The 24,155-nt window shown below is 41.4% G+C and overlaps 3 protein-coding genes across 6 annotated transcripts in view; 1 reads left to right on the forward strand and 2 right to left on the reverse strand.

Moving 5' to 3' along the window:
* LOC134179730 (uncharacterized) overlaps positions 1–8,384 on the forward strand; it is a 16,350-nt gene extending 7,966 nt beyond the window's left edge. For 2 of the 3 annotated variants that reach the window (XM_062646672.1, XM_062646673.1), the window contains 10 exons: positions 1–51; positions 628–911; positions 5,237–5,328; positions 5,399–5,479; positions 5,804–5,872; positions 5,932–6,024; positions 7,668–7,796; positions 7,867–7,961; positions 8,020–8,073; positions 8,214–8,384. The exon at positions 1–51 is cut by the window's left edge and continues 22 nt beyond it. In XM_062646672.1, coding sequence (XP_062502656.1) covers positions 1–51; positions 628–911; positions 5,237–5,328; positions 5,399–5,479; positions 5,804–5,872; positions 5,932–6,024; positions 7,668–7,796; positions 7,867–7,961; positions 8,020–8,073; positions 8,214–8,236 — 971 coding nt within the window. In that variant the 3' untranslated portion in view covers positions 8,237–8,384. Of the gene's footprint in view, positions 52–627; positions 912–5,236; positions 5,329–5,398; positions 5,480–5,803; positions 5,873–5,931; positions 6,025–7,667; positions 7,806–7,866; positions 7,962–8,019; positions 8,074–8,213 lie in introns of those variants that run through there. The other variant, XR_009969892.1, reaches the window with a different exon arrangement.
* Positions 8,385–8,517: 133 nt separating this feature from the next.
* Positions 8,518–17,724, reverse strand: LOC134179729 (uncharacterized). Of its 2 annotated transcripts, XM_062646669.1 has the most exons (12): positions 17,416–17,724; positions 15,928–16,217; positions 12,964–13,124; positions 12,722–12,902; positions 12,577–12,666; positions 12,314–12,520; positions 12,146–12,256; positions 11,475–12,079; positions 11,278–11,417; positions 10,286–10,688; positions 9,823–10,006; positions 8,518–9,067 (listed from the first exon to the last, which is right to left on the reverse strand). In XM_062646669.1, exons 1-12 carry the CDS (start codon positions 17,714–17,716, stop codon positions 8,663–8,665), a joined length of 3,078 nt encoding a protein of 1,025 aa, XP_062502653.1. In that variant the 5' UTR covers positions 17,717–17,724; the 3' UTR covers positions 8,518–8,662. The 2 variants fall into 2 exon arrangements, with proteins under 2 accessions (XP_062502653.1, XP_062502654.1); XM_062646670.1 differs by lacking the exon at positions 8,518–9,067 and having other exon boundaries at positions 9,830–10,006; positions 10,297–10,688.
* A 523-nt stretch (positions 17,725–18,247) lies between these two features.
* Positions 18,248–23,879, reverse strand: LOC134180274 (uncharacterized). Its single transcript, XM_062647390.1, has 9 exons — positions 23,836–23,879; positions 23,582–23,671; positions 23,462–23,509; positions 20,198–20,271; positions 19,427–20,139; positions 18,848–18,913; positions 18,711–18,788; positions 18,597–18,654; positions 18,248–18,536 (listed from the first exon to the last, which is right to left on the reverse strand). The coding sequence occupies exons 1-9, from the start codon at positions 23,852–23,854 to the stop codon at positions 18,483–18,485; spliced, it is 1,200 nt and encodes a 399-aa protein (XP_062503374.1). The 5' UTR covers positions 23,855–23,879; the 3' UTR covers positions 18,248–18,482.
* Between the last annotated feature and the right edge of the window lie 276 nt (positions 23,880–24,155).

Genomic DNA, 24,155 nt, shown 5'->3' on the forward strand with positions numbered 1-24,155 from the left:
TTGCATTCTCATGTAATCCACACGCGTATAGTGAAGATAGACAGAAGTCAGGTAAGAGAAGATGTCAGCACTTTGATGTTTACATGAAGTGGCAATTGGTGGTCGTTTTGATTAAGATAGATGTAGTTTTTATGTATTCAAGTTGGTAGACAAACAGACAGAAGGTGGATGGACGGATGGAGGGGGAGACATACTGTCGTGTGAATGTTGGAAATAGACGAATTTGGTTGGAATGTTTTGGCTTTATGGTGTTTTTCAGATGTTGTACACATAATGCTAACAATCTAAACCCAATAAGATGTGTTAGATGTCAAATACATTGATATTAACATGTGACTAACTTTGGTGTCCTTGATGTTCTTATTCCTGTTGGTGCATTTTGTTCTTTTTCTCCAGAAAGACAAACTGGAAACAGACAGACGGGACGGATGGATAGACAGATAGACAGATGGATGGATAGACAGATAGACAGATGGATGGATAGACAGATGGACAGATAGATGGACAGACAGATAGACATGTGGATGGACAGACAGATAGATAGACATAAAAACTATTACGTGTATGTGTCAAGCTGAGAATATTATTAACTTATTATGTCTATTATACATACATGTGTATGTGTAGTCACTCAGTTAGCATATTGCGGCAAAACGAGTCTTCCAGCCGAGCGGTTACTCAACTCTTTACCTCAATACAAACATTTACAAAGCGATGAGGCTTTGCTTGTTCCACCAAGGGAACCGAAAGAGAGTGAGGCACAGTCACGTTTTGTGCCTCCAATAACAAGTGTGGAGTTGGCAGCACAGAAGAGGAGGGAAAGTCGCATGGAGATGAAGGAGAGATTGAAGGATAACAAGCAAACGCATTTCCCGTTTGGATTTGATCCTGACACGAAGATCAGTGAACAAGTGAGTGGATTGGGTGAAATGAAACTCATAATTGTGTTTACAATTGTATTGGTGAGTGTGTGTCTGTCTGTTTATGTGTCTGTCCATATGTGTGTGTGTGTGTGTGTGTGTGTGTGCGCACGCGCGCGCACGTGTCTGTATGCAGAGCAGAATATAAGGAAATTTTTTTGTTATTTTTGTCTGTATGCAGAGCGGACTACCTCCTCAACATGTAGAGCAAGAATATTAACCCTTTTGCTTTCTAATGGTTTGACAAAACGAACAGCAAGAGTTTCTACAGCTTCTCTAACCTCTGCATTATCATCAACGTTTTCGTCTTCACTATCTTGCTCAGAAGTTTGAACGTTAGGTTTTCTTTGCCATGTTTGGGTGTCAAGAAAGGCAATTTTAATATGACAAAGAAGTTTTGGTGTAACACCAACCTAGTCGCTCCTTCATTTTATTATGAAGGCATACTAAATCGGTATTCACCTTTTCTGCAGTTACTTAGTGTGGTGACAGAATAGTTTGCCAAAGGGCTCTTTGAAAGAAACCGTTTAGGATCTTTCCAGAAGGACTGGAATTTTCAAAGAAACAGCAGTCACTGCTATGGCTTTAACAAGTTTGACAATGACAAGGAAGAAAACATTCACAAATCAGGATGTTTGATTACCATCTTGGGGACGATGTTTCTACCAATTCATGTCCTCATATTTGGTGCTGTGCTTTCTAGGTGAAAATTTGTATTTTACAGCAACTAGTGTCTCAGTAACCCGTCTCACCACTTCACACAAAAGCTTACTCTGTGTGTGACCCCATGAGTGTGAACTTTGAAAATCTGTAGGGTACGGGAGCCTAATTGGGAACGCCTACTTTCATTTCCGCCTTCTCCAGCAGGTTTCACTTGAAAGCCGTACAGCTGTGCACTGAGTAGCGCATGAACTTGAAGCTTAGTTTTTAGGCTAAACAAGAACTGAAAACTGCAGACTAGAAAATTTCCATTGTCTAGGTAGAGCTTCTAGAAGTACATGCGTTGAGATATTGATATCTGCGCAAAGTGCCCTAATTGGGAACGGCAGAGTTCTTGACGATCGTGCAGCGGTGGAGTAAGCCAGCGCTACAACATTGCAGAGCATCAATTCTGTATTGTACTGATTGATCGTTAGCTCTCTTTGTCTTTGTACTGTGAGCGTAGGCTCCAATTTCCTCTAGGGGCTGGATTGGCATGTGATAGAGAGAGAAAGGGAGAATCAAGACTCTGAAGGGCCTAACATGATGGTATTTGTATTGATATTCAAGTACAAGTTGCGAAACGTCGCAAACAGACTAGTTGGAAGGAACTGTGGGTATGAATTATTGAAGGTATTCCCACATGCTCCTGGAATTCACCTAGACACTGGCGTGAACAAAAACTAACAGCTTTACTATCATCCAACATTGCAGTAACAAAACTCGCTACACTACTATTATCATGTGGAACCGCTGCTACAACATGCTGTCTTGTAATCTACTTGTTAAATTCAATGACTACATTCTGGACACATCCATAACTGTTCAAGGTCTGGGTACGTTGACAAGTTTGCACAATGGTAATGGTACCACCTCCAGCACTTGTCGCAGCCAATCCAATTTTTCTGCTTCTGTTTGGTGTCCTTGTCATAGTGTGCACCACAGCCTTGACATGTGCTCTCAGACTGATCAATGTGAGGACTTTTTGCTACTGTTTTCTTTACTTGCTGTTTAGACTTAGACTTAGCCTTTGACTTTTGCATTTCTCGCTGCTTTAGTCTTTCAATAGCTGCTTCGCTTGTTAGCGCTTCACCATAGTAGCCTGGTTGTAATCTACTTCCTTTCACATTAGCTTTGTCTCTTGAATTGTTTGGAAGTGTTTCTTAAAAATTCCTGTGACACGTTCTGTTACAGGAGTAGCTGACAAGGGTTGTTCTATAGATGTACCTGAATAGGCTTCCGATGGCTTTAGCTTATCTTCTCTAATTATGCTTCTGTTAAGGGGGTGGATGCCAGTGGCACGAAATCCACTTACTAAGTGCTCAGGAAAAAAGCTCTTTCCACAGCTGACTCAACAAGGATGGAAAACTACGTTTAGAGACCACAGCCTCAAACTTTTCACTTTTGAATTCTTTCAAAAGTCGTGCCCACACATGCTTTACAGATTTGAAAACAGAGACATCTAGTGGTTGAAGGATGTGTGTTGTATGGGGTGGTAGACAAATGATGATAGTATTCTGTTTTGCAGCTTCTGTTACTAGCTCTAACGTGACACGAGAGCCATGGCCATCAAGAAGTAAAACAACAGGAGCTGTCAGTCGAAGAAGCTTTGTTGCTGATAAAAACATCTGAATGAACCATTCAGAGAACTGAGCGCTTTCCATTCATCCTGAGTTGCTGACACTGAACATGCAACCGTGGGGACCACCTTCCATCCAGCTAGGATTTGTAGTCTTGGCCTTATAGACAACATATGGCAAGACGCGTTCTCCTATTGCAGATCCACAAGCAAGAACTGTGATGTTATCACGGCCAGAACCCGTGCCAATCTCATAGACATCTTTTTGGCCTTTTCGTACTATTACTTTTTTTGATGTAACAGATGTACATAGTCCAGTCTCATCACAGTTCCACAGACGTCTCCCCAGTTCACTGTATGGTAGAGTCAGGAGACCCTCCTCTTGCAAGATCTTTTCTAGATTGGAAAAGAATTTATCCACTACTTCAGTCGATCCTGCTTTTGCACGCTGGATGGTCAAGTGCTCTGGTTTTCGCTCACTCAAACTTGGCCATCTTGTGAAAAAATTCTTCCACCATTTCTTGCCTGGGAAGCCACTAGGAAATGGATTCTGCATGCCAGAGTCATCGAAGTATTTTTTGATGACACTGCCAACCATGTCACGAGTTGGTGGATGGCCAAAACTTCCAAGGCTTGTAATGCATCGAGCAATAATCTTCTCTTCTAGAGGAGTGAGGGCAGTAGGACGTCCGACGCTGGTGTACTTGACTCTCTGGTGTTTGTGTTTGAATAGGGTGGTGGCGGCACAACCAGCTCTTGCTGATGCTTGTCGGTACGACAATCCCTGCACTTCTACATACTCTATTGCTTGCTTTATCGTGTCTGGCGCATACGCTCTAACAGAATTGCGCTCTCCAGCCATTTGAACTGCTAATGACTAGCCAACGTATAGCAAACTCCACCTACATGGCGTGCTTTTGCTGTCCTTGTGGGAACTCTAGTAAATAGGTTTGCAGGTTGCGAGATTTGACTACTTAATGTAGAGGAACGTTTGCCGCTACTTCAAAACAAGACGAAAGACCTCTTGCACACTTGCCATAGACCGTCTAGGGTCCTATGCGCTTGGAGTATAGATCTATTGGTAGAAGGTGCAACTAATAGATAAGTTACGCTACTGTATGAGCTGTAGTCATAAATTATTGTATGTATGGACGTTTGCAAAGCTGAACTACACGTCGGACAATCATTTACACAAGAGGATGCCATTCTAGGACGGAATTGACCACATTCACTCACATGGATATGCCGTTTCTGTAAGAAATTGCAATTGATTTGCCACAATTATGTAAAAGTAAGACCCTTTCCTGCGACCCTTTCCTGCGACCCTTTCACATCAAGCCCAATTGGTGACAGTCATTTCTCTTCCTTTCACACAGCAGACCTACTTTAGGCACGCGCTAGATAAGATCGTAGTAGGGAAGACCAAAAGTTTCCAATGCCTGGAAAAATTCTGATGACACAGAAGATATTAGACTACTGGATCACAGTCTTATAATTCTGATCTGTTGCACATGGGCGTTATTTCGGTATGTGTGTTATTACGGGAGAATACGGTATACTGATAGTTTTGTGCACTCTATCGCTCCGTTTGAGGAAGATTGGCGACTATCACAAGGTCAACAAGAGGTGCTGTTAGCGGCACTCACTCTGGTTAGTCGATGAATCGGTAGCTGGACGAAGCTGTAGTAGGCATTGACATTGCTTTAGCTAGCAGTTCTGGTTTATTTTATTTACTGTTATGAGTATAAGTATATGTTGGATTGTCCAATTGTTATGCCTTGTGTCCGGCCAAACTCAATATGGGTGGATCATGTCTGGCAGTGTTAGACCTTAGTGCGCACTCTGCTGTCCGTGTGTGTGTGTGTGTGTGTGTGTGTGTGTGTGTGAGAGAGAGTGTGTCCATCCATCTGTGTGTGTGTGTGTGTGTCTGTCCATGTGTTTGTGTGTGTGTGTGTGTGTGTCCCCGTCCGTCCGTGTGTGTGTGTGTGTGTGTGTGTGTGTGTGTGTGTACAACCTCTAGTCCATAATTTTTCTACAGAAGTTTCAGTTTGAATCCAGACCTCCAGTGGACTCCACAGTTCCTGCTGCTGGAGTTTCTGGCACTACACATTTCTCACATGTGACACCCAGGTAATTTAGATTAATTAGTCATTTATTGTGTTGGAGAGTACAGACCTTTTGTACTATGATTTGCTAATAGTGAAGCACATGGGAATGATGGCAGTGGTGATTCCTTGTCAGGTGGGGTTCAAAATGAGATTGTAAAGAAGACCTATGAAAGGTAAATAGATGTATGGGTTCACACACACAGACACAGACACACACACACACACACACACACACACACACACACACACACACACACACACACACCACAGATTGACACACGCACACACACACACACACACACACACACACACACACACACACACACACACAGATTGACACACGCACACACACACACACACACACAGATGGACACACACACACACACACAGATGGACACACACACACACACACACACATTGGGGACAGACAAGTAGACAGACAAACACATCAACAAATCAGACAAACCAGCTAACTCAATTTTGTCTTTTTCGTACAGACATCTCAATCCTCGGGATCCGATCCACATGAACCTCAGAATGGCATTCCTCGAGTTTGACACCGATCTGTAAGAGAGACAACATCTGCGACGTTGCGAAAGCTCTTCTACTGTCGTTGTTTATCCAGATCAGGCAAGATATCACGACAAGAAATCATGAAAGTTTGTGAGAAATACAACATAGAGATTGATCCTGTCACTCTTAATGACATTCTTAAAAGGTATGTTGATATCAATTTACAATAATTATTTTACAAATATACTACAGTAGTCTCTGCACGTGATGGGAGGGGAGGGTGGGAGGAGAGAAGAAAGCAGTCTGGGGACAGCTCTATTGCAAGTGACTTCGGAAGAGGTGCGACTGCTCAAGTTCAGAAACATCCGCTCCAATCAAAACCACCGCTAAAAACCGCCAATCAGTGCTGTAGACAACTGCTGACGTCAATGAGTACTTTGTAATTACCTATAAGCGATTCTCAGACGACTGTAAATAGCAGTGGGGTGCAGCTAACACAAATGCAATGCGCTACGAGTTTTGCTCCTGATGACATGATAACTCAGCGAATGCTTGTCAGACGTTACCGGATGATAAAGCCATTGCAGCGGCTGTTCCGACTACTTTGTCTACTTTTGGTATTGAAGCCTTGAAGGTCCCTTCAACTGCTTGCTAAGCGATTTTAGTATGGGGTCGCGACGTCTTTGCCTTCTCTCTACCGGATTCGGTAAAGTCACTCATTTTCTACGTTCTCCCATTCGTTTGTAGTTGGCTGGTAGCGAACAGCTTCTGACAATGTCCTACGAGTCATCTGGTGCTTGTTACTGTTCCTAATTAAAGTGGGGAAAGTATCGATTAAGATGAACACCGCCTATTTCCGAAGTCACTTACAATAGAGCTGTCCCCAGACTGCTTTCTTCTCTCCTCCCATCACATGCAGAAAGCAGTCTGGAATACCGAGGCTAATACTGCAGAGGTAATAATCGTTGATATTAATTTTTATTGATTTTCGGAAAGGCCACACCAAAAATTATTCGTTTTGGGTAACTCAACCGACTGTCTCTTGGATATTGCCTCAATTTCTTTGCTGCACGTGTCTTCGAACATGTTGCATGCATGTGCGTCTATCTTGTACACACACACACACACACACACACACACACACACACACACACACACACACACACACACACACACACACAAGGCTACCAATTGCACAGTACAGTTTATACACGACACATGTGCATAGCAATTTCCGTCACGGTTCTGGATGGCGATTGTTCCATCGATTTCTAGGATACTGCGATTCAAAGAGTCGTCTCTGTTGAAAGACACTCTTTCGCATGGTAACTAACGTCACACAACAATGCAAGTGCACGCGGCGTCTGTTTTAGTGCAGACAACGTCGTATCCAGGAATTTGCTATGATGCAATGCCCATGACGATGGTTGCATGTAGAGTTTGGTAGACATAGACATGTCATATAGTTTTACCTTGAAGGCTGCTACGGCATTGAGAACTTGTCAGCAAGTTCCGGCTGAAAGTGCATGTAAACGACATGCTGATGTGGATCCTGGAAGGTGTCGAAGCAGCGTCTTTCCCAACCACTGGCAGTACAGCCACAGGTATGGATCGTCTGGATCAGGACTGTTGACCTTTTATTCCCGGTTGGTGTCTGCCAGTGAGGATATAAGTGCCGTTCATACATTGTGAGATCCATTGCTTATGATGGTCGCAATGTAATGCATTTAATGTATGCATTTGGAAAAGAATTTCCAACCAACTGTGATTTTTACTCTCTGTTACCTGAAGTAAAGAATTTTTTGGTGTGGCCTGATTGCTGTTTATTGCATTTATGTGTGCATGTAGATGTGATCAAGATGGAGATGGAATGGTTGATTACAATGAGTTCCAAGCAGCTTTCTCTAGGCGACGTTCGTCGGATGGAATGTTTGAGACGGTCATGAAGGGTGACTACAAACCGATTCAACAGAGACAGTAATTTGGGTTGAGATTTGGTGTGTGGGGTTGGGGAATTATGTTTGAAGTGTGTAATTGTGTTGTTTAGATTCACAGAAATGCAAAAGCAAGTAATTGCTGCTGATCAAAGTCGCACAGTCTGTTCTGCCCAAACACACTTCTTTCACACAGATCATTCAAACAGTAAAAATCGGCACCAAATATTTCCACCCAACACGACTTATTGTATCTCATTCTTTAGATCCTCATCTCTCAACAACAACCAACGACTTCATCAAACCTGAAATGATGCACAGTAAGCAGTGGATACACGCGATCATATTCCCGTGTGTGTGTGTGTGTGTGTGTGTGTGTGTGTGTGTGTGTGTGTGTGTGTGTGTGTGTGTGTGTGTGTGTGTGTGTGTTGTAATCGCTGCAAAGTAGTTTGTTTCTTAGGATCAAAAGCTGCAGCTTTGTGACTGTGATGTGTCAAGGTTGCTTGTCTTCATCGCTTGTTGAGAAACATGTACAACACATTTTAATATAATGGATGGTCGATTGATAGAAATTGTCTATTGTAGTTCTGAGGATATAAGTGTACATGTAGATCAATAGGATAAGCATCATATCTTATGTGTTGTGAATGGTGACACACACACACACACACACACACACACACACACACACACACATGGATGGACACACACACACACACAACAACAACAACAACAACAACAACAACAAGAACCTTGCACCGAACTTACAACAAATTAATCAAAATCTTGCAGCAAAGTAGCCATGCATCATGCAGGCAGTAACATCAAAAGCCAATCAATCCATACTAAATTAACCATTCATTCCTTCAACCAGAACAGACCTAATGTTCCATCCTTGTCCATTCTACGTCACACACTTTCACTGCTCGTCAGTCCCCTCACCTTGTCCTCAATTGGACAATACTGGACGTCAGGATGTCCAAATGCTTGCGGTCCAACAACCTCAAGAGCTTGCGGTGTCCTCATCACATGTTGTGATGCCAAAACAAGCGCAGTAACTCGTAGGCCATAACGAGCATCTTCAGTTGTAATAGGATATCCCATGTCTGTGTCTATTAGAACTATGAGGTCAGGAACACACGCAATGACTGAGCCAAATGTTGGACTTGGCTCTTGTGTGAGCTGCTGGCGAGCGATAAGAAATTCGTTCTGAAGAATGATGTTGATCACCTGCCCGGCGTACTCGTCAAATCCTTCGATCACGATAAATCCACGCGAGAAACCATCGGCCGTTGTCCGACTTACATCCACAATCTAAACACAACGTTACGTGACCTCATTCCGTCTGTCTGTCTGTCTCTGTCTTTGTCTACCCATCTGTCTGCCTGCTTGTCTATCTGTCTACCCGTCTGTCTGTCTATCTGTCTACCCGTCTGTCTGTCTACCGTCGGTCTACCTGTCCTGTCTGTTTGCCTGTCTGTCTGTCTGCCCATCTGTCAGTCTGTCTACCGTTTGTGTGCTTGTCTGTCTACCGTCTGTCTGTCTGTGTATCTGTCTTTGTCTACCGTCTGTCTGCCTGTCTGTCTATCTGTCTACCTGTCTGTCTATCTGTCTACCTGCCTCTGTCTGTCTATCTGTCTACTCGTCTGTTTGCCTGTGACTGTCTACCCATCTGCCTGCCTGTCTGTCTGTCTACCCAACTGTCTGTCTGTCTGTCTGTCTACCATCTGTTTGCTTGTCTGTCTGTCTATCTCCCTTTGTCTGCCCGTCTGTCTGTTGTCTATCTGTCTACCCGTCTGTCTGTCTACTGTCTGTCTACCGGTCTCTATCTGTCTATCTATCTACCTGTCTGTCTGTCTATCTGTCTACCCGTCTGTCTGTCTACCATAGGTCTACCTGTCTGTCTATCTGTGACTGTCTACCCATCTGCCTGTCTGTCTGTCTCCCCATCTGCCTACCTGTCTGTCTATCTGTCTCCCCGTCTGCCTACCTGTCTGTCTGTCTATCTGTCTCCCTGTCTGTTTACCTGCCTACCTGTCTGTCTGCCTTCTAGTTGGTTGGCAAGTTACCTTGCCCGAGACAATGACTTCCCCTATTTCGTTGCTTAGAATGACATCAATGGGATTCTGTTTCTTCTCTTGAGCTTCGAGTACGGCTCTACCCAGTTGCCATGCTCGTGTTAGAGATCCCCTGACCATCTTATCTTGTACATCTGTGACCGTCAATGGACTCATCACAATACCAGCCGAGCAACTGTACCAATACAACACAAATTGGTTGATGAAGCAACAGTAAGGGAGCAAATTCAAAGTTATTAAATGTGTGTGAGTAATAAATGTCTTTACACACACACACACACACACACACACACACACACACACACACACACACACACACACACACACACACACACACACACACACACACACACACACACACACACAAACAAACAAATACACACACACAACAAACACACATACACACAAACAAACACACACAAACAAATACACACATACATACATACACACACACCCCATTCTGACTGTATGGATCCGCATGAAGTCTTCCAATTGCTTTGCTGAATCGACGTGAGTAATTGCCACACATTCTCCCATCTCATCACTAAGACAGCAAGGCCCCAACTGACATCCATATATCGACGGTGAATACATCTGTAACTCGGGAAACGCTCGTCCCATTCCATCAGCATCGACAACCGGTAAACCAAGCTCGGCCCCAACAATCAATGGCTCTATACAATTCAGACCACCAACTTCACAGCTGACCACAGCACAAATCTGGCGATCTGCGGTATTGGCTAGCGACTGATTGAGGTCGGCAGCTGATGAAGGACAATAGACACCAGGTGATGGATTAGTGATGGGAGTGCCGCATCCGTCAGGACCAGGATGGGTGGACATGCCACCACCTAAACCTATACAGTCACACAAACACTTACAGACAGACAGACTGACAGACAGACAGACAACCAGACAGACAGACAGACAGACTGACAGACAAACAAGCCATGGCCACACTCTGTTTATTAACTAGTCAACACTTGGAGCAATCTAACAAGCTGTAGTTCTATCTTCTTGTTTATTCAGTGACATACGAGCTCATTTATGAAATCTTATACAAAATATCTCGTTCAGATTGTGTCGATTATAATTGCATCATGCATGTTACTCGATCACAACGCTTATTCTCATTGATTAATTAGTTACTTAATAGCTACATTTATAATTATGTCAAGGTTGACCGGTCTGGCCTAGCGCGCGCTAAAGGGCGGAGCAATGTAACGCACTTTATTAGGTAGACGTACAAAGTGTACTGTTAGGAGTAGAAATATATTAGTTAATTGGCTATACCCTTAAACGAAAGTTGGTGCCATTGAGCGTTTGGCAAAAGTGCATTTTAAAATCTGGTCTGGCCATGACTGGAGTGATTAGAAGCTATCTATGCCTATGTTTGCTTTATTAGTAATTGACTTGATACACTAAGACTATATTATATTGTCTTACCAGCATTAATCAACTTTTGCACCACTGATACACCAGACTTTAACTCTTGTCCGCCCGTCAACTTCTCTAACAAGATGGTGGGAGCTCCCATGATTGCAACAGGCACAACGAGTCCCGATAGATCAGACGTTGTTCCAAGCCTAGAAACATCTCAATTAGTGTTAGTGTCTCAGTTAATTGAATGTCAACAATTTCACCTGTTTGGGTTGATGACTTGTATGGAATGTCCCTGTTTGAGAGCCTGCAATGCTCTCAGTTTGCCAGTACGTGGACTGCCTCCTCCACCACATCCAAGGATGCCAGCACCAACAGAAATACATTCGACATCAAACGCAGACAAAGTCCAGTCGCCCGTGACTTGATCAATCATTCTTGATGTGGTTGTACTGTCTGCAGCATCAGAGATTGCAGTCTCAGTGGGTAAAGCTGTGGTGATCTCATCAGCATCAGATGTGGGTTGGACAAAAGGTCTCTTCTCTACATTGGGTGGTCCTGAAGTGGGTGCCACTACACTAGGGTTCACTTCCGTAAGACCCAAATTTCCACCAAATTCTGCATCAGCTAGATCTCCAACAGCTTTTACTTTCAACCGAACAGCATTGCCTGGTAAGTAAGTGAGAGGAATTTCAGTGACCTCGACTATCTTCACAGATTCAGCCACAGCTCCTTCCTTAATTGCCTGACCCTTAGCTCGCTCCTTCGCTTCACTAATTGCGACATCACGTGGCTTCTGCTCAAGACTCACAACATAGTCTGCAGAGCCACCAACTTGACTTATAGCAGCACCAACAGCATTTGCAACCTACAAGAAAACACACAATCCACAACCTGTACGTTATAGCTACAGTATATCATTGTCGGTGTCTACATCATAATGAAGAGGTTTATCAACTGATGATGCTCCTGTGAATGGCATTGAAGAGTCAATGAGAATAGAACCACCACCAACCAGCAAAACAGGCAGATCCTCTTTTGTAATCTGCAGAGTAAAGATCACTGTGCTAGTGACATGTAGCATGTGACATGTACTCAATACCTTAACTCTGTCAACAGCGTCTTCCACCATTTTGTGTATCGTTTCAACAATGGCAGTTACTTGGTTTGGTGTGAGACTAACGGCTGGTCGTATGCTGCCAATATCAGCCATTCCCTTTGCAACTGCAATGTCAGTAGCTGTTAGTGTTTCACCACCAAACACTTGAGCTTCTTCACACAGGCGGTAACCAACACTGACGGGACCCACCTACAACACCAACCAGATATAGAAATAGGAGAACCTCTAATGTCATATACACCAACCTTGCCGCTTTCTACATCAACTAACGAGCCACCACCAAGACCAATACTAAGAACATCTGGCATTCTAAAGTTCGTGCTAACTCCACCAATCTACAAGGTCAGTATATTGCATTATTGACAATAAACATAATGGATAATCTGATACTTTGGCTTGGCTTGATGCTTCTCTAGGAAATCCTTTGCATATCATGCCAACATCCGTTGTTGTTCCACCGATGTCAATCACAATTGCATCAGATACTTTAGACAGAAACGCAGCACCGCGCATGCTGTTGGTTGGACCGGACGTAAACACCAAAACTGGGAAAGACATTGCTCGTTCAGCACTAAAACAAACAAGATTGACACAACATCATGTACGTGGTTGAGCCGGCAAGTGTAACACACCTGATGAGTGTGCCGTCGTTTTGTGTAAGATTAAATGGACAACGCAGACCAAGAGAGTCAAGTGCCTCCCTGAAAGCATGCACTGTTGTATTGGCAAGTGGCTTGAGACTCTCATTTAGAATTGCTGCATTCTCTCTCTCCAAAATACCTAATTGTCCAACCTATGGGTAATAACAGAAAGTAGGACAACCACAATTGGATTTAAGAAGCAGTTAAGCATGCAGACATTGTATAACAGGTTGGTAAATAAACAGACAGATAGACACAAAATGATAAATGGACAGACACAGACAGATGAATAGACAAATAGACCGACTGATAGACAGAGACAGACAGACAGACATCTAGACCGACAGATCAGTTGGTGCCATTAGTAACTCTGTTAGCTTATTGTCAACTGTTTGACTCTTAGTAGTACTTAGGGACCTCTTGGTCCTAGTTCTCTTAGAAATTGCTGATTTTTAGCGTAGACTGTAATAATGTCTTGAATAAGAAATATATGTATTGACAGACAGACAGACAGATTATTTTATTGTTACAGATCCTCTACTTGTACACATCCTAAACTTCTATGATAAACCAGTCCTTCACAGCAAAATGCTTTAAAACATTAGTGGACTTGGATCTGTACATTAAAGTCAAAAAGCTTGTCCATGTCATTCTTTGTTTCTGAAACTCTTAACAACTTTTGAGGATTAATTTTGCGTTGCATCTTTGAAGAATCAAAGAGAACCGTTTCGTCCAAAAAGTTTTGAATTGTTCTGCACTACGAAAGGGGTCTTCCTCAATACGGCTGCACTGTATTGAGAGTGTGTGTAAGAAGGCATCGGCTTGCAAGCCCCATCTACCAAAGTGCTCAAACACTAGTGGGATACACTTTGATGACGTCCATCCTGGTAGAGTTTCTGCTGGATATTTATTGGTTTTCTTCTCTTCTCTTGTGCAGGCAGCAAACCCATCCTCCCTGCTGGATCGTTTTAGAATGCCTTGACTCCATGGGTGTGCCAATGATATGTCAACATCTAGATTTTGTCCTGATTCTGCATCAAAGAATGTAATGTCTGGGCGATCCTCAGTGTTGACGTATAGATTTCTTGGTTCTTTCTCATGTGGGATATGTACAGACAGACAGACAGACAGACAAATAGACAGATAAACAGACATACATACAGACAGACAGACAAACAGACAGTTAAAGCAAGCAGACAGACAGATAGACAGACAGATAAACAGACAGACAAACAGACAACAGTTAAAGCAAGCGGATAGACATACAGATAACAGACAGACAGACAGATAAACAGACAGACAAACAGACAACAGTTAAAGCAAGCAGATAGACATACAGATAACAGACAGACAGATAGACAGACAGACAGACAGATAGACAGACAGACGACAGTTAAAGCAAGCAGATAGACATACAGATAACAGACAGACAGACAGATAAACAGACAGACAGATAGACAGACAGATAGACAGACAAACAAACAGACAAACAGACAGACAGACAAATCAAATACAGTATCTACAATATCTGTCTAAATCATCTGTGATGAGTTAGTTAGGAAAACCAAACCCAAGCGAATTCTTAGACCACTTGAGAAAAAAGATTCTCATTTCAACTACAGAAATGTAAAAGTAACACCATCATCAAGGTCTCCTCACTGTCTAACAAAGATGAAAGCCTCAGCAAAGTAGACCAGTTGTTTGCTAGATAAATGACTTCTAGTGTTGGTCCTTTTGAGGGCCAGACTATCTTTTAGGTATATTTTCATCTAGTAAGAACTTTACTGTAATTATTGAACTTTATTCTTAGCTTGCTGCTGATGGTTATTGTAGTTATCATTGTTTAAAATATACGTATTGACAGACAGACAGACAGACAGACAGACAAACAGACAGACAGACAGACACAGACAGACAGACAGACAGACAGACAGACGGACAGACAAACAGCTGTTTGATGTCAAAAGTGACAGCAGACAGTCCAGATCGGTAGCTATCTGAAAGGGTTCGGAACTGACATCATCAAAACAAGATGATGCGTGCCAATCTGGTCTTTAGTAAAGCATTTAAAAAACCAAATCTCATCAAGTCTCGTGGAACATCCAGTGTGAATGTGGCAAGTTGGCAGATGAATATCATCTTCTTACATGCAAACATGGAGATGGGCCTGTGTGGCAACACGATGAAACTGTAAATGCATGGAGCACTTGTCTACATGAATTAAAGATTCATCACGAGAAAGAACCTCGACATCATTACTCTGGAAATGAGAATAGACCAGACATAGTTGTGTATGACTCTGGGTGTAGCTATGACCTTGACGTAGCCATGGCTCATCCTTTCAGCCAAGACACTTTAAAGCAGGCAGCTTTAGAGAAAGGTTTTGACTTTAAAGCAGGTAGCTTTAGAGGAAGGTTTTGCTGCAGCAAGAAGGGAGGAAAGGAAGATGATCAAAAACAAAAAACAACTTACTGGCAATACATCAAGCCTCAATTTCACTCCTCTGGTATTTGAACATTTTGGAACTTGGGGATCAGAAGCCACCAACTATTTAACAAACTAGCCAGAAGATCAAGAGACATTGAAGGCTATACAAATGAAGCTGACTTTAGAGGTTTTTGGAGGAAAAAATTCTCAATAATATTACAATGATGTAACGGTAAAGTCATCCTCCACAAGCTGACACGTGTCTTCTCTGGAGTAGATGAGAACATACACAATAGAGACTATCAAAGTAGTTTGAATTAAACTAAAGCTGAACTCAGTAGATTGCTTGTATTTAGTGTTAGAATGTAACGTAGAGTTTGTGTTTCAATAAATGAAATTGACAGACAGACAGACAGACATCCACTTTCTCAGATTGCAACAGTAAGAAAGGCAGTTCAGTGTCAAACAAATATACAAACCAACTACTAGACATATCATATGCATATATGTCAAACCAGCAAAGCTTACCTCGTATGACTTGGTTACACTGACATCTGGAAAATGATCTGCTATCAGCTTGCCTACATGTTCCTCTTGCTCTCCACTCAATGGAGAGAACAAGCCTGCTACGACGACATTCTTACAAGGATAATCCCCTTGTTGCAGCCGTGTGATGCACGAAATCACTTGCTTGTCATTCACAGGAACAATTTCCTTGCCATCAAATCTGAATCCGCCGTCCAGCAAGTGCAAGGAATGCTTTATCTTGTCAGCAAGATCACTTGGAAAGTCAACAAAAGGAGGCAAAGATATAGAAGCTAAAACACAGAAAATAAAGTAGAGAGTTAAGACTCCTTAAGTCCTATTTTACACCACTTGAAATGTACAGCCTTTATTGATCTGCAACCATAATAATAATAGTAGGCAAATAGACTGACCGACAGACAGGCAAACAGATAAACGGACAAACAGACAGACAGACAGACAGACATCCACTTTTCCAGATTGTGGCGGAGCCTATGCAATCGGTACAACCATGGTTGTACCACTTTTTGGCAGGCCCAGCAGTTGGTTTTGACACAAATGCTGCATGCGGTATTACTGTAGTTAAGATATCTTCGCAAACTACTTGCTGTAATTAAAGCTGTGAACATGTGGCTTGTACAATCTGATAGTCCTGAGTCCTGCCAATGTTGCTGTTTATGACTGAAAGTTTTATCAATATTTCATAATCATGTAAACACTACTCCAATTACTCTCCCATATTGTGAAAGGTATATACGTCATAGTATACACTCTCACTCGTACTAGTAGGCGTGGCTTCCAAAAATTTACCTAAACATCATACTACAGTGGCACAATTTGTTTGCTATAAGTGACCAATACAAATCATGAACAAATATTTAGTAAAATTTATTCACAAGTCTTCCATTTATTTAATTTAAAAGTTATTACAATTTTTTTTAAATTTTGTAAATTATTTTGTAAAATCTTGCTTAAATTTTGTTCAAATTTTTAATCTAAAATTTTAAAATTCCTGTAAAATATCATGCAATCATCATGATTTTAATTGAGAAACAAATAATAAATAAATAAATAAATAAAATAAGTAAAAATAGAAATAAATAAATAATAAATAAATAAATAAAATAAAATAAAAGTAAAAATAGAAATAAATAAATAATAAATAAATAATAAATAAATAAATAAAATAAAATAAAAATTTAAAACTAAAAATAGAAATAAATAAATAAAAAATAAATAAATAAAATATAAAATATAAAAATTAAAAATAGAAATAAATAAATAATAAATAATTTAAAAATAAATAAAAAATAAATAATAAATAAATAAAATAAATAAAAAATATAAAAATCTTTAATTGTTCAAAACCACGTGACTCTACAGTTCTTTCTCACCCAAATCGTGTACAAGTATCATTAATCTGAGAGCAGCTCCCGACGCAAACTTTATCTAAAAATCTTATGACAAGATGTAAGGCCACGTGCTGCTCACCTGGGCCACACAATCTGATTGTAGCGACACGTGCCAACGACTTCCGCTGCACGACTGCGTTGACGAAATGCGTTGTACCAATGTTGACTCGCGCAACGTGAGCAGCAATGTCAGACACACTTTCTCCCGTCAATCTGCTTGCGTCTTTCAGAGCTTCATCGAGAGATGAGTGAACACCAGACGTCACGTTCTTGCTTGTCGGACGCTTGCACGAACCAATCACTTCGGACGCTCTCAACACAACGCAGTCTGTGTTCGTGCCTCCCACGTCCAAACCAATCGTATAACGACGAACAGGCATTAGCGGAAAATGTCGTTGCAGCGAACTAAAATTGATAAATGATGTAGCGCTTCACAGCGGTCTGGTATTCGAGGTCTTAACGCGCGTTAAAATTGTAATAGAAGTGTCACAGTTCGACTTAAACGTGGATTGCACGTGGAAGCAGATTGCTTTGCCTCGAGTTGAGAGCACTAAAGTTGCCAGCAGTTTGTTTAGCAGGCGCAAACAGACTTAGCCGTTTGTATTCTAATGCAAGCTAAACACACAACCTGGAACCTGGAACCTGTCAAACCTGGAGACCCCATAGACATCCTTTCTCGTTACATAAATATATTGTTATTAATAAATATAAAATTAATAACAATAAAAAACAAAATTGCAGTTTGAATCAAATGCATTCGATTCGAACTGCAAGTAACAATCGACTGCATTACAAATCGATGGGTATGGTATCCTCAGAAAAAAATTAACTAATTTGTCAGCAGAAAGAGAAGTCATCCAAATGTATCCAAGAGTCTACAGCAAACACTTCTTCTAATAATAAACTTTAAAAGCAACAAACAGACGAGACGTCATTGAGTTACAGTAGCTCAAATATGTTAATGTAAGTATCAAAATACTAAAATACAACATAATGAATTTCAAAGCATCTATGTCTGTGAATTGACTGATTTGTATGCAAAGTCAATCAAAATTATTGAATGATCAAGAGAAAAATACAAGCTGTATGACATTAATATTAATTTGCTATTGTAATCTCAACAATTACCCACAACAAATGGCCAGTTTATTGGAGACCGAGATCTATCTTGAGCTGATCAAGTTTCTGATATAATATATCCTGCATAGCATCAACACGTCACAAATGCATCATTTAATTAACATGTATGCTTGTTGGTACTTCATCTAAGTCGGCTTTTCTTCTCTCAACATGAGACTTAAAGACTAATTGTAAAGCTCTACACAGTCAACGTATTGCCACACTAATACATTCATACACTCGTGACTGACTCACTGATCACTATAGACACCTCTTGTTAGAATGTCGGATGTGACTTCTGATACAAATTGTAAATACTGAAGTTCTCGTTCTCTGAAATACATAAACTGGTACAGCATATTGCATGAATATTGCTTGTGACTGTAACTAACTCTGCTGCTCTCTTCTGACTTTTCTCAGCCATTGCTTGTTTGTGTAGCAATAAAACAGGCTGCACGCTGAGAAACAACAAACCATCACAACAAACAACAAACAAACTACAGGACTACAGAATGCAATGAATAACTAAGTGTAGTGTCATAGACCAGATATAAACAAAAAGTACTTTAGCAGGGCTGGCGGAGCAGGGTGGGCTAGGTGGGCTAGGTGGGCCATGGGCTAACCAACTTTTGAAAATAAGACTTCTGCCGAGCTTTGACGAGAAGTTCCGGAAATATTGGTGCAAGTGATAAAATAAATTAGCTACTTTACGTTTGCTGTGGGTGGGGCTTGCACAAGACCTGGCCCACCCAACATCTGGAGTACGTGCTCCACCAACCCTGTTTAGGCAAAAAATTCAGTTTTTACTACTTTAATACGGGCAGTACAACATACACAACAAACAAGAAAGATAAGCACAACACAATGTCTGTGATGTTAGCACTGCAAACTAACATCATCCATCATACACTCTTGCACACACATTGATATCTGTCATGTTTACATAATATGATATCAAGTACAGTACAAACCTGGATAGACTAAGACTGATCAAGTCGTGTTCACATGTAGAGCCAATTGAGACAGCAAGTTCCTGTTGCTCGTGTAACATATCAGCGTGAGAATTAGCAGATTCATTTTGATGTCTAGATCCTTGTTTATTGTGTAAACTATCATTATTTCCCAACACACTGCTCGTATGTCTACGATTGTCATCGGTTTGAAAAACGTGTTTTTCAGTAGACTCCACACCATCTGTCCTATCAAGTTTTCTAATATCTTGTTTCGCTCGTACGTCTCCTCTCTCCCTTCGCTTCTGAGAGGAACGTTGTAAGCTCATTTGTACTCCTACAGGTATTGCTCCCATATAATCTCTAACAGCTGTTCCACTAGGTTTCCATGCAAGTGTACGTCGTTGTGATGCTTCAACACATTGATGTCTGTCATTAGATTTCAGTACATATCTCTCTTTCAACCTGTGTGGATATCTCTGACTGCTTGTCGTATTAGATACAACCCTCGGTGAATCCACACATTGCAGACCATCTGACAAAGACAGTGACATGTTGCTCTGACTATGCAATGCTGTTGAACTGAGAGACTGTCTATCAACAGATGACTCTCTCACAAATGATGGGTGAGGACCAAAACGTTGAACCATATTTAGTTTGTCAACTTCGTCTACATTTGACGTATCATGACCATTCACTGGTTGGTCCAAGTCTAAACCATCCAAAGACAACGTCTAGACAACAACAATAAAACAACACACATTTCTGATGTGTACAGATGATGTGGCTTACTGATCCAATACGAGATTCTTGTAAAGCTGTTCGAGCTCTAGTCTCATTATGTTGTTTTCTTGTCTTGTTTCTAACTACCAACCATGAACAATACGTAAATTTAAAGAGTTGTCTTTTAACAGTTTATATTACTATGTAGTTATGTATCTCAACTACTGTATATATCTGACTCAACTGTGCATGTACGTTTAAAACAATCTAAAAGATGACACATGAAAGCAAACTGAATGGTACACAACTTGAGCGTATACTAAACCCAGTCCAACTTTGCAAATATGGTTTAAAAATTAATGGACAGACAGAGAGAAAGACAAACAGACAGACACACAGACAGACACACACACACACAGACAGATACACACACAGACAGATACACAGACAGACAGACACACAGACACATAGACATTGATCCCTTTAGTTTAGTTTATAATAGTTAGTTGTTATAGTTGTTGTTCAAAGGATGCAAGCATTTAGTGATTTATTGTATCTATTATAGTTCATATTTGAAAAATATATGACAGACAAACAGACACACAGACAGACAGACAGATTGTTTTATTGATTTTAAACTTTAATAAAAATAGCAAATCTTCAAAAGTAAACAAATCCACCTCAGTCCATTACTCTGTTCATCAATTCAGACAGACAGACAGACAGACAGACAGACACACAGACAGACACACAGACAGACACACAGACAGTGTTAGAAATGTAACATAGAGTTTGTGTTTCAATAAATAAACTTGACAGACAGACAGACAGACATTCTCTCAACAGATGACGATAAAAGGAAGAACAGCAGAGAGTTCAAGACGTACTGGCATCGTTGTTTGTCTATAGCATTGCAAAGATGCAATGCTAATGTGATTAGTAGGAAATTAGGAAGAGCAGGACAGTTTAAAAACTCTCTGAACATTGATAAAGCATTTGTTAATTATAAGTAGTTGGGTTTTGTTGTGTGGCCCATTGTGAGCATTTGGACTGGTGTTTGGACAATTAGACTGTAATAATGCTGATGTATGAAAATATATGTATTGACAGACAGAGAGACAGACAGAGAGACAGACATGAGAAAGAAAAACATCCTGGTGGGTTGTCTGTGAGAGTGGTTCCACTAGTCTTGGAACACTTTGGAAGATGGGGCAAGAAGGCAGAGACCTATTTAGATGGCTTGTCAAAACGATCAAAGGATGACTTTGGAAAATCAAACAGGACAGAGTTTAAAGACTATTGGCGTTAAAGAATTGCCATTTAATTGCAACGTTGCAATACCAACGTACTTCTGAAGAAAATCAGTAATGCCTTGTTGGGACAGGCCAAGTGCCCAGACTCGTAGATGTTCTATAGAAAAGGGATCACATGATCCCTTTTAACCAATTAGTAGTTAAATATATATTGTATTTAGTTGTTAGTTGTTTTCTCTTGCTTTTATTGTCATAGGACAAACGTAGTTAGCCATTTGCTATTGTATCCTAATTCAAATATGAAAAATGTATGCAGACAGACAGACAGACAGAAAGAAAGACAGACAGACAGACAGACAGACAGACAGACAGAAAGAAAGACAGACAGACAGACAGACAGACAGAAAGACAGACAGACAGAAAGACAGACAACAATCATATTGGGGATTCCCATAGGTCATCAACACTACGTCACCAAGACTTGTTTGGGATTTGCTAAAGGAGGACAAGGTCTATGTGACAAGCTTGCTTCCTTGGATGACCCCCAGTCTGGTATGCTAATTCTACGCTATTGCAACACGAATCGAATAAATCACCTTGCTCGCTCAGTGTATCCCACTCTGCTGAAACCTGCTACCAGGTTCTATGATAAGCTAACGAAGGCAACTTTCCGGCAATTGGTCTGTTGCCACGATATAGGAGAGCAACAGTGGCTGCAAGCAACATTGCCAATCCGGAACGGTGGGTTTGGCATGTCCTCTATGGTGTCAACGTGTCCAATTGCGTTCATATCAAGTCGGGCCCGTTCTCTAGCTCACCTCCCTCAATCATTTGGTGATCTTACAGACTTAGTCAAAAATATCTCCCGTGCAGTCCAACATCCAGGTCACAACGGATCAATTGCCTCTCACCTTTTGCAGGCCTGCCAGGAAATAAGAGCCTCGTTGAACTTATCAACAACCCGAAAAAGCTACAGCAAAAGCTAAAATTGGAGCAAACGGATCAAATTGTGTCCTCTATTCTCTCAAACCCACTATCTCAGCTCTCAGCTGCTTGGTTCAGGTCGCTACAGGGACTTGGAGCAGGTGCATGGCTTGACTCAATACCTTCTTCTGCAAAGCTTGCATTAAAACCCAGTGATTTTCGCTTAGCAATACGCATGAGGTTGGGTCTTGAAATGCCCCTCGGTTCTGTTGTCCCTATATGCGAATGTGGCAAAGACATTGATAAAGACGGCTATCACCTTCTCACATGTAAGACCGGTGGTGGGCCAATATGGACTCATGAGACATTGACTAGTGTTTGGAGCAGCTGTCTACAGCATTTGAAGACGTCCCATCAGCGAGAACTGAGGAATCTTTATGTTAATAGTGACGGCCGCCCCGACATCGTTGTCTTTGACGCTCAACAGGGTTGTGACATTGAGCTGGACATCTCGGTGGTCCACCCATGGGCACTACATGTGATGTCTCGAGCAGCTCAGGAAGACGGCGCGGCCGAAGCTACCCGCGAGGTCAAGAAATCAGAGAAATATGCTAAAGAAAGGGATGTCTGGGGCCTCCCCTCCAACTGCATCCCATTAGTGTTCGAACACTTTGGACGTTGGGGCTCAGAGGCAGCTCAATTCCTGCACCGCCTGTCACTTCAGTCTATAGACACTTCAGTCTATAGACGAAGACGGAAGAAAGAACAGTCGTGATTTTAAGTCATTCTGGCATAGATGAATGTCGGTAGCTTTGCAAAGATGTAATGCTAGCGTCATCAGCAGAAAGTTAGCAAGGCTGGGACATTCTAAGATCTTTACAGTTGACAGTTCATTTGCACGTAGTTAAATTATGGCGTCGGCCGTTTGGGTCAGACTAGAATGTAATAGTGTTGTTCTTTGAAAATATATGTATTGACAGACAGACAGGCAGACAGACAGACAGACGGACAGACAGACAGACAGACGGACAGACAGACATTGGGATGATCTCTCACATGATGGCATTTAATTAATTTACACGTACAATCCATGTCATCATTAATATCTAGCATTTACTAATTCACTACGGAATGAATGACAAGATGGCTGACGTACGTTTAATGTGTGACGACATAGAGTTGGGCTCCGCCGTGTCCACCGCCGCTGAATCAATAAAAATCAACGCAATCGTAGTGTGAACATGAACTCAACACAAACACGTAGTCGATATCTCACGTCTTGCCGTCTGTATGCGTCTGTAATGAGATTCCATATGCTCTCCGAGCAACTGACGTCCACCCAAAGCAACTTCCGTTGGAACAAATGCTAAATCAAACGCAAAAATTAATCAACAATGTAATTGCCCAGTTAGCCTAGATGCCTCTAACACAAGAGTCTGAATTGGTAGGTAAGTCGACGGGTTATCGCCAAAATACGAGAAATAAACTGTTTGGTTGATGGCGCACTGTCTGTAATAGAAATGTACGTACCACTGCTTTTTAACGCCATGCGGTCTTTGGTGCTTTTCCACGTACGAAGCTTCGGTTTGTTTGTGGTCATAACCATTAGCAGCAGTTTATATCAACTAAAAGTGTAGGGCGTGGCGAGCGGTCGGTTGGTTAGGTAAACACACAGGCAGGCGGTTTGTCTGTATTGTGCATGTGTTGTTCTAGAGATATTTTAGTAATATACTGTGCCCCAGTTGTTATATCTAGTGGTGCGCCATATTTGGTGTTATTGAATCTACACTACAATCATATTTGATTATCAAATTCATACCGGTAATACATGATCATGTTTGGCAATTGTA

This window comes from Corticium candelabrum, chromosome 5 (genome assembly GCF_963422355.1).
Source record: "Corticium candelabrum chromosome 5, ooCorCand1.1, whole genome shotgun sequence".
NCBI classification, from domain to species: domain Eukaryota; kingdom Metazoa; phylum Porifera; class Homoscleromorpha; order Homosclerophorida; family Plakinidae; genus Corticium; species Corticium candelabrum.

Bases quoted from the DNA above. Each gene is read 5' to 3' on its own strand.
- LOC134180274 (XM_062647390.1), bottom strand. The intron at 20,140-20,197 runs GTAAGCCACATC...GTTGTTGTCTAG, and splicing joins AAGAATCTCGTATTGGATCA to ACGTTGTCTTTGGATGGTTT. The intron at 18,537-18,596 runs GTACCAACAAGC...GATGCTATGCAG, and splicing joins GAAAAGCCGACTTAGATGAA to GATATATTATATCAGAAACT.
- LOC134179729 (XM_062646669.1), bottom strand. From the start codon at position 17,716: ATGCCTGTTCGTCGTTATACGATTGGTTTGGACGTGGGAGGCACGAAC. The intron at 12,667-12,721 runs GTATCAGATTAT...CTGACCTTGTAG, and splicing joins AAGCATCAAGCCAAGCCAAA to ATTGGTGGAGTTAGCACGAA. The intron at 9,068-9,822 runs GTAACTTGCCAA...CGTTGTGTTTAG, and splicing joins AAGTCATTGTCTCGGGCAAG to ATTGTGGATGTAAGTCGGAC.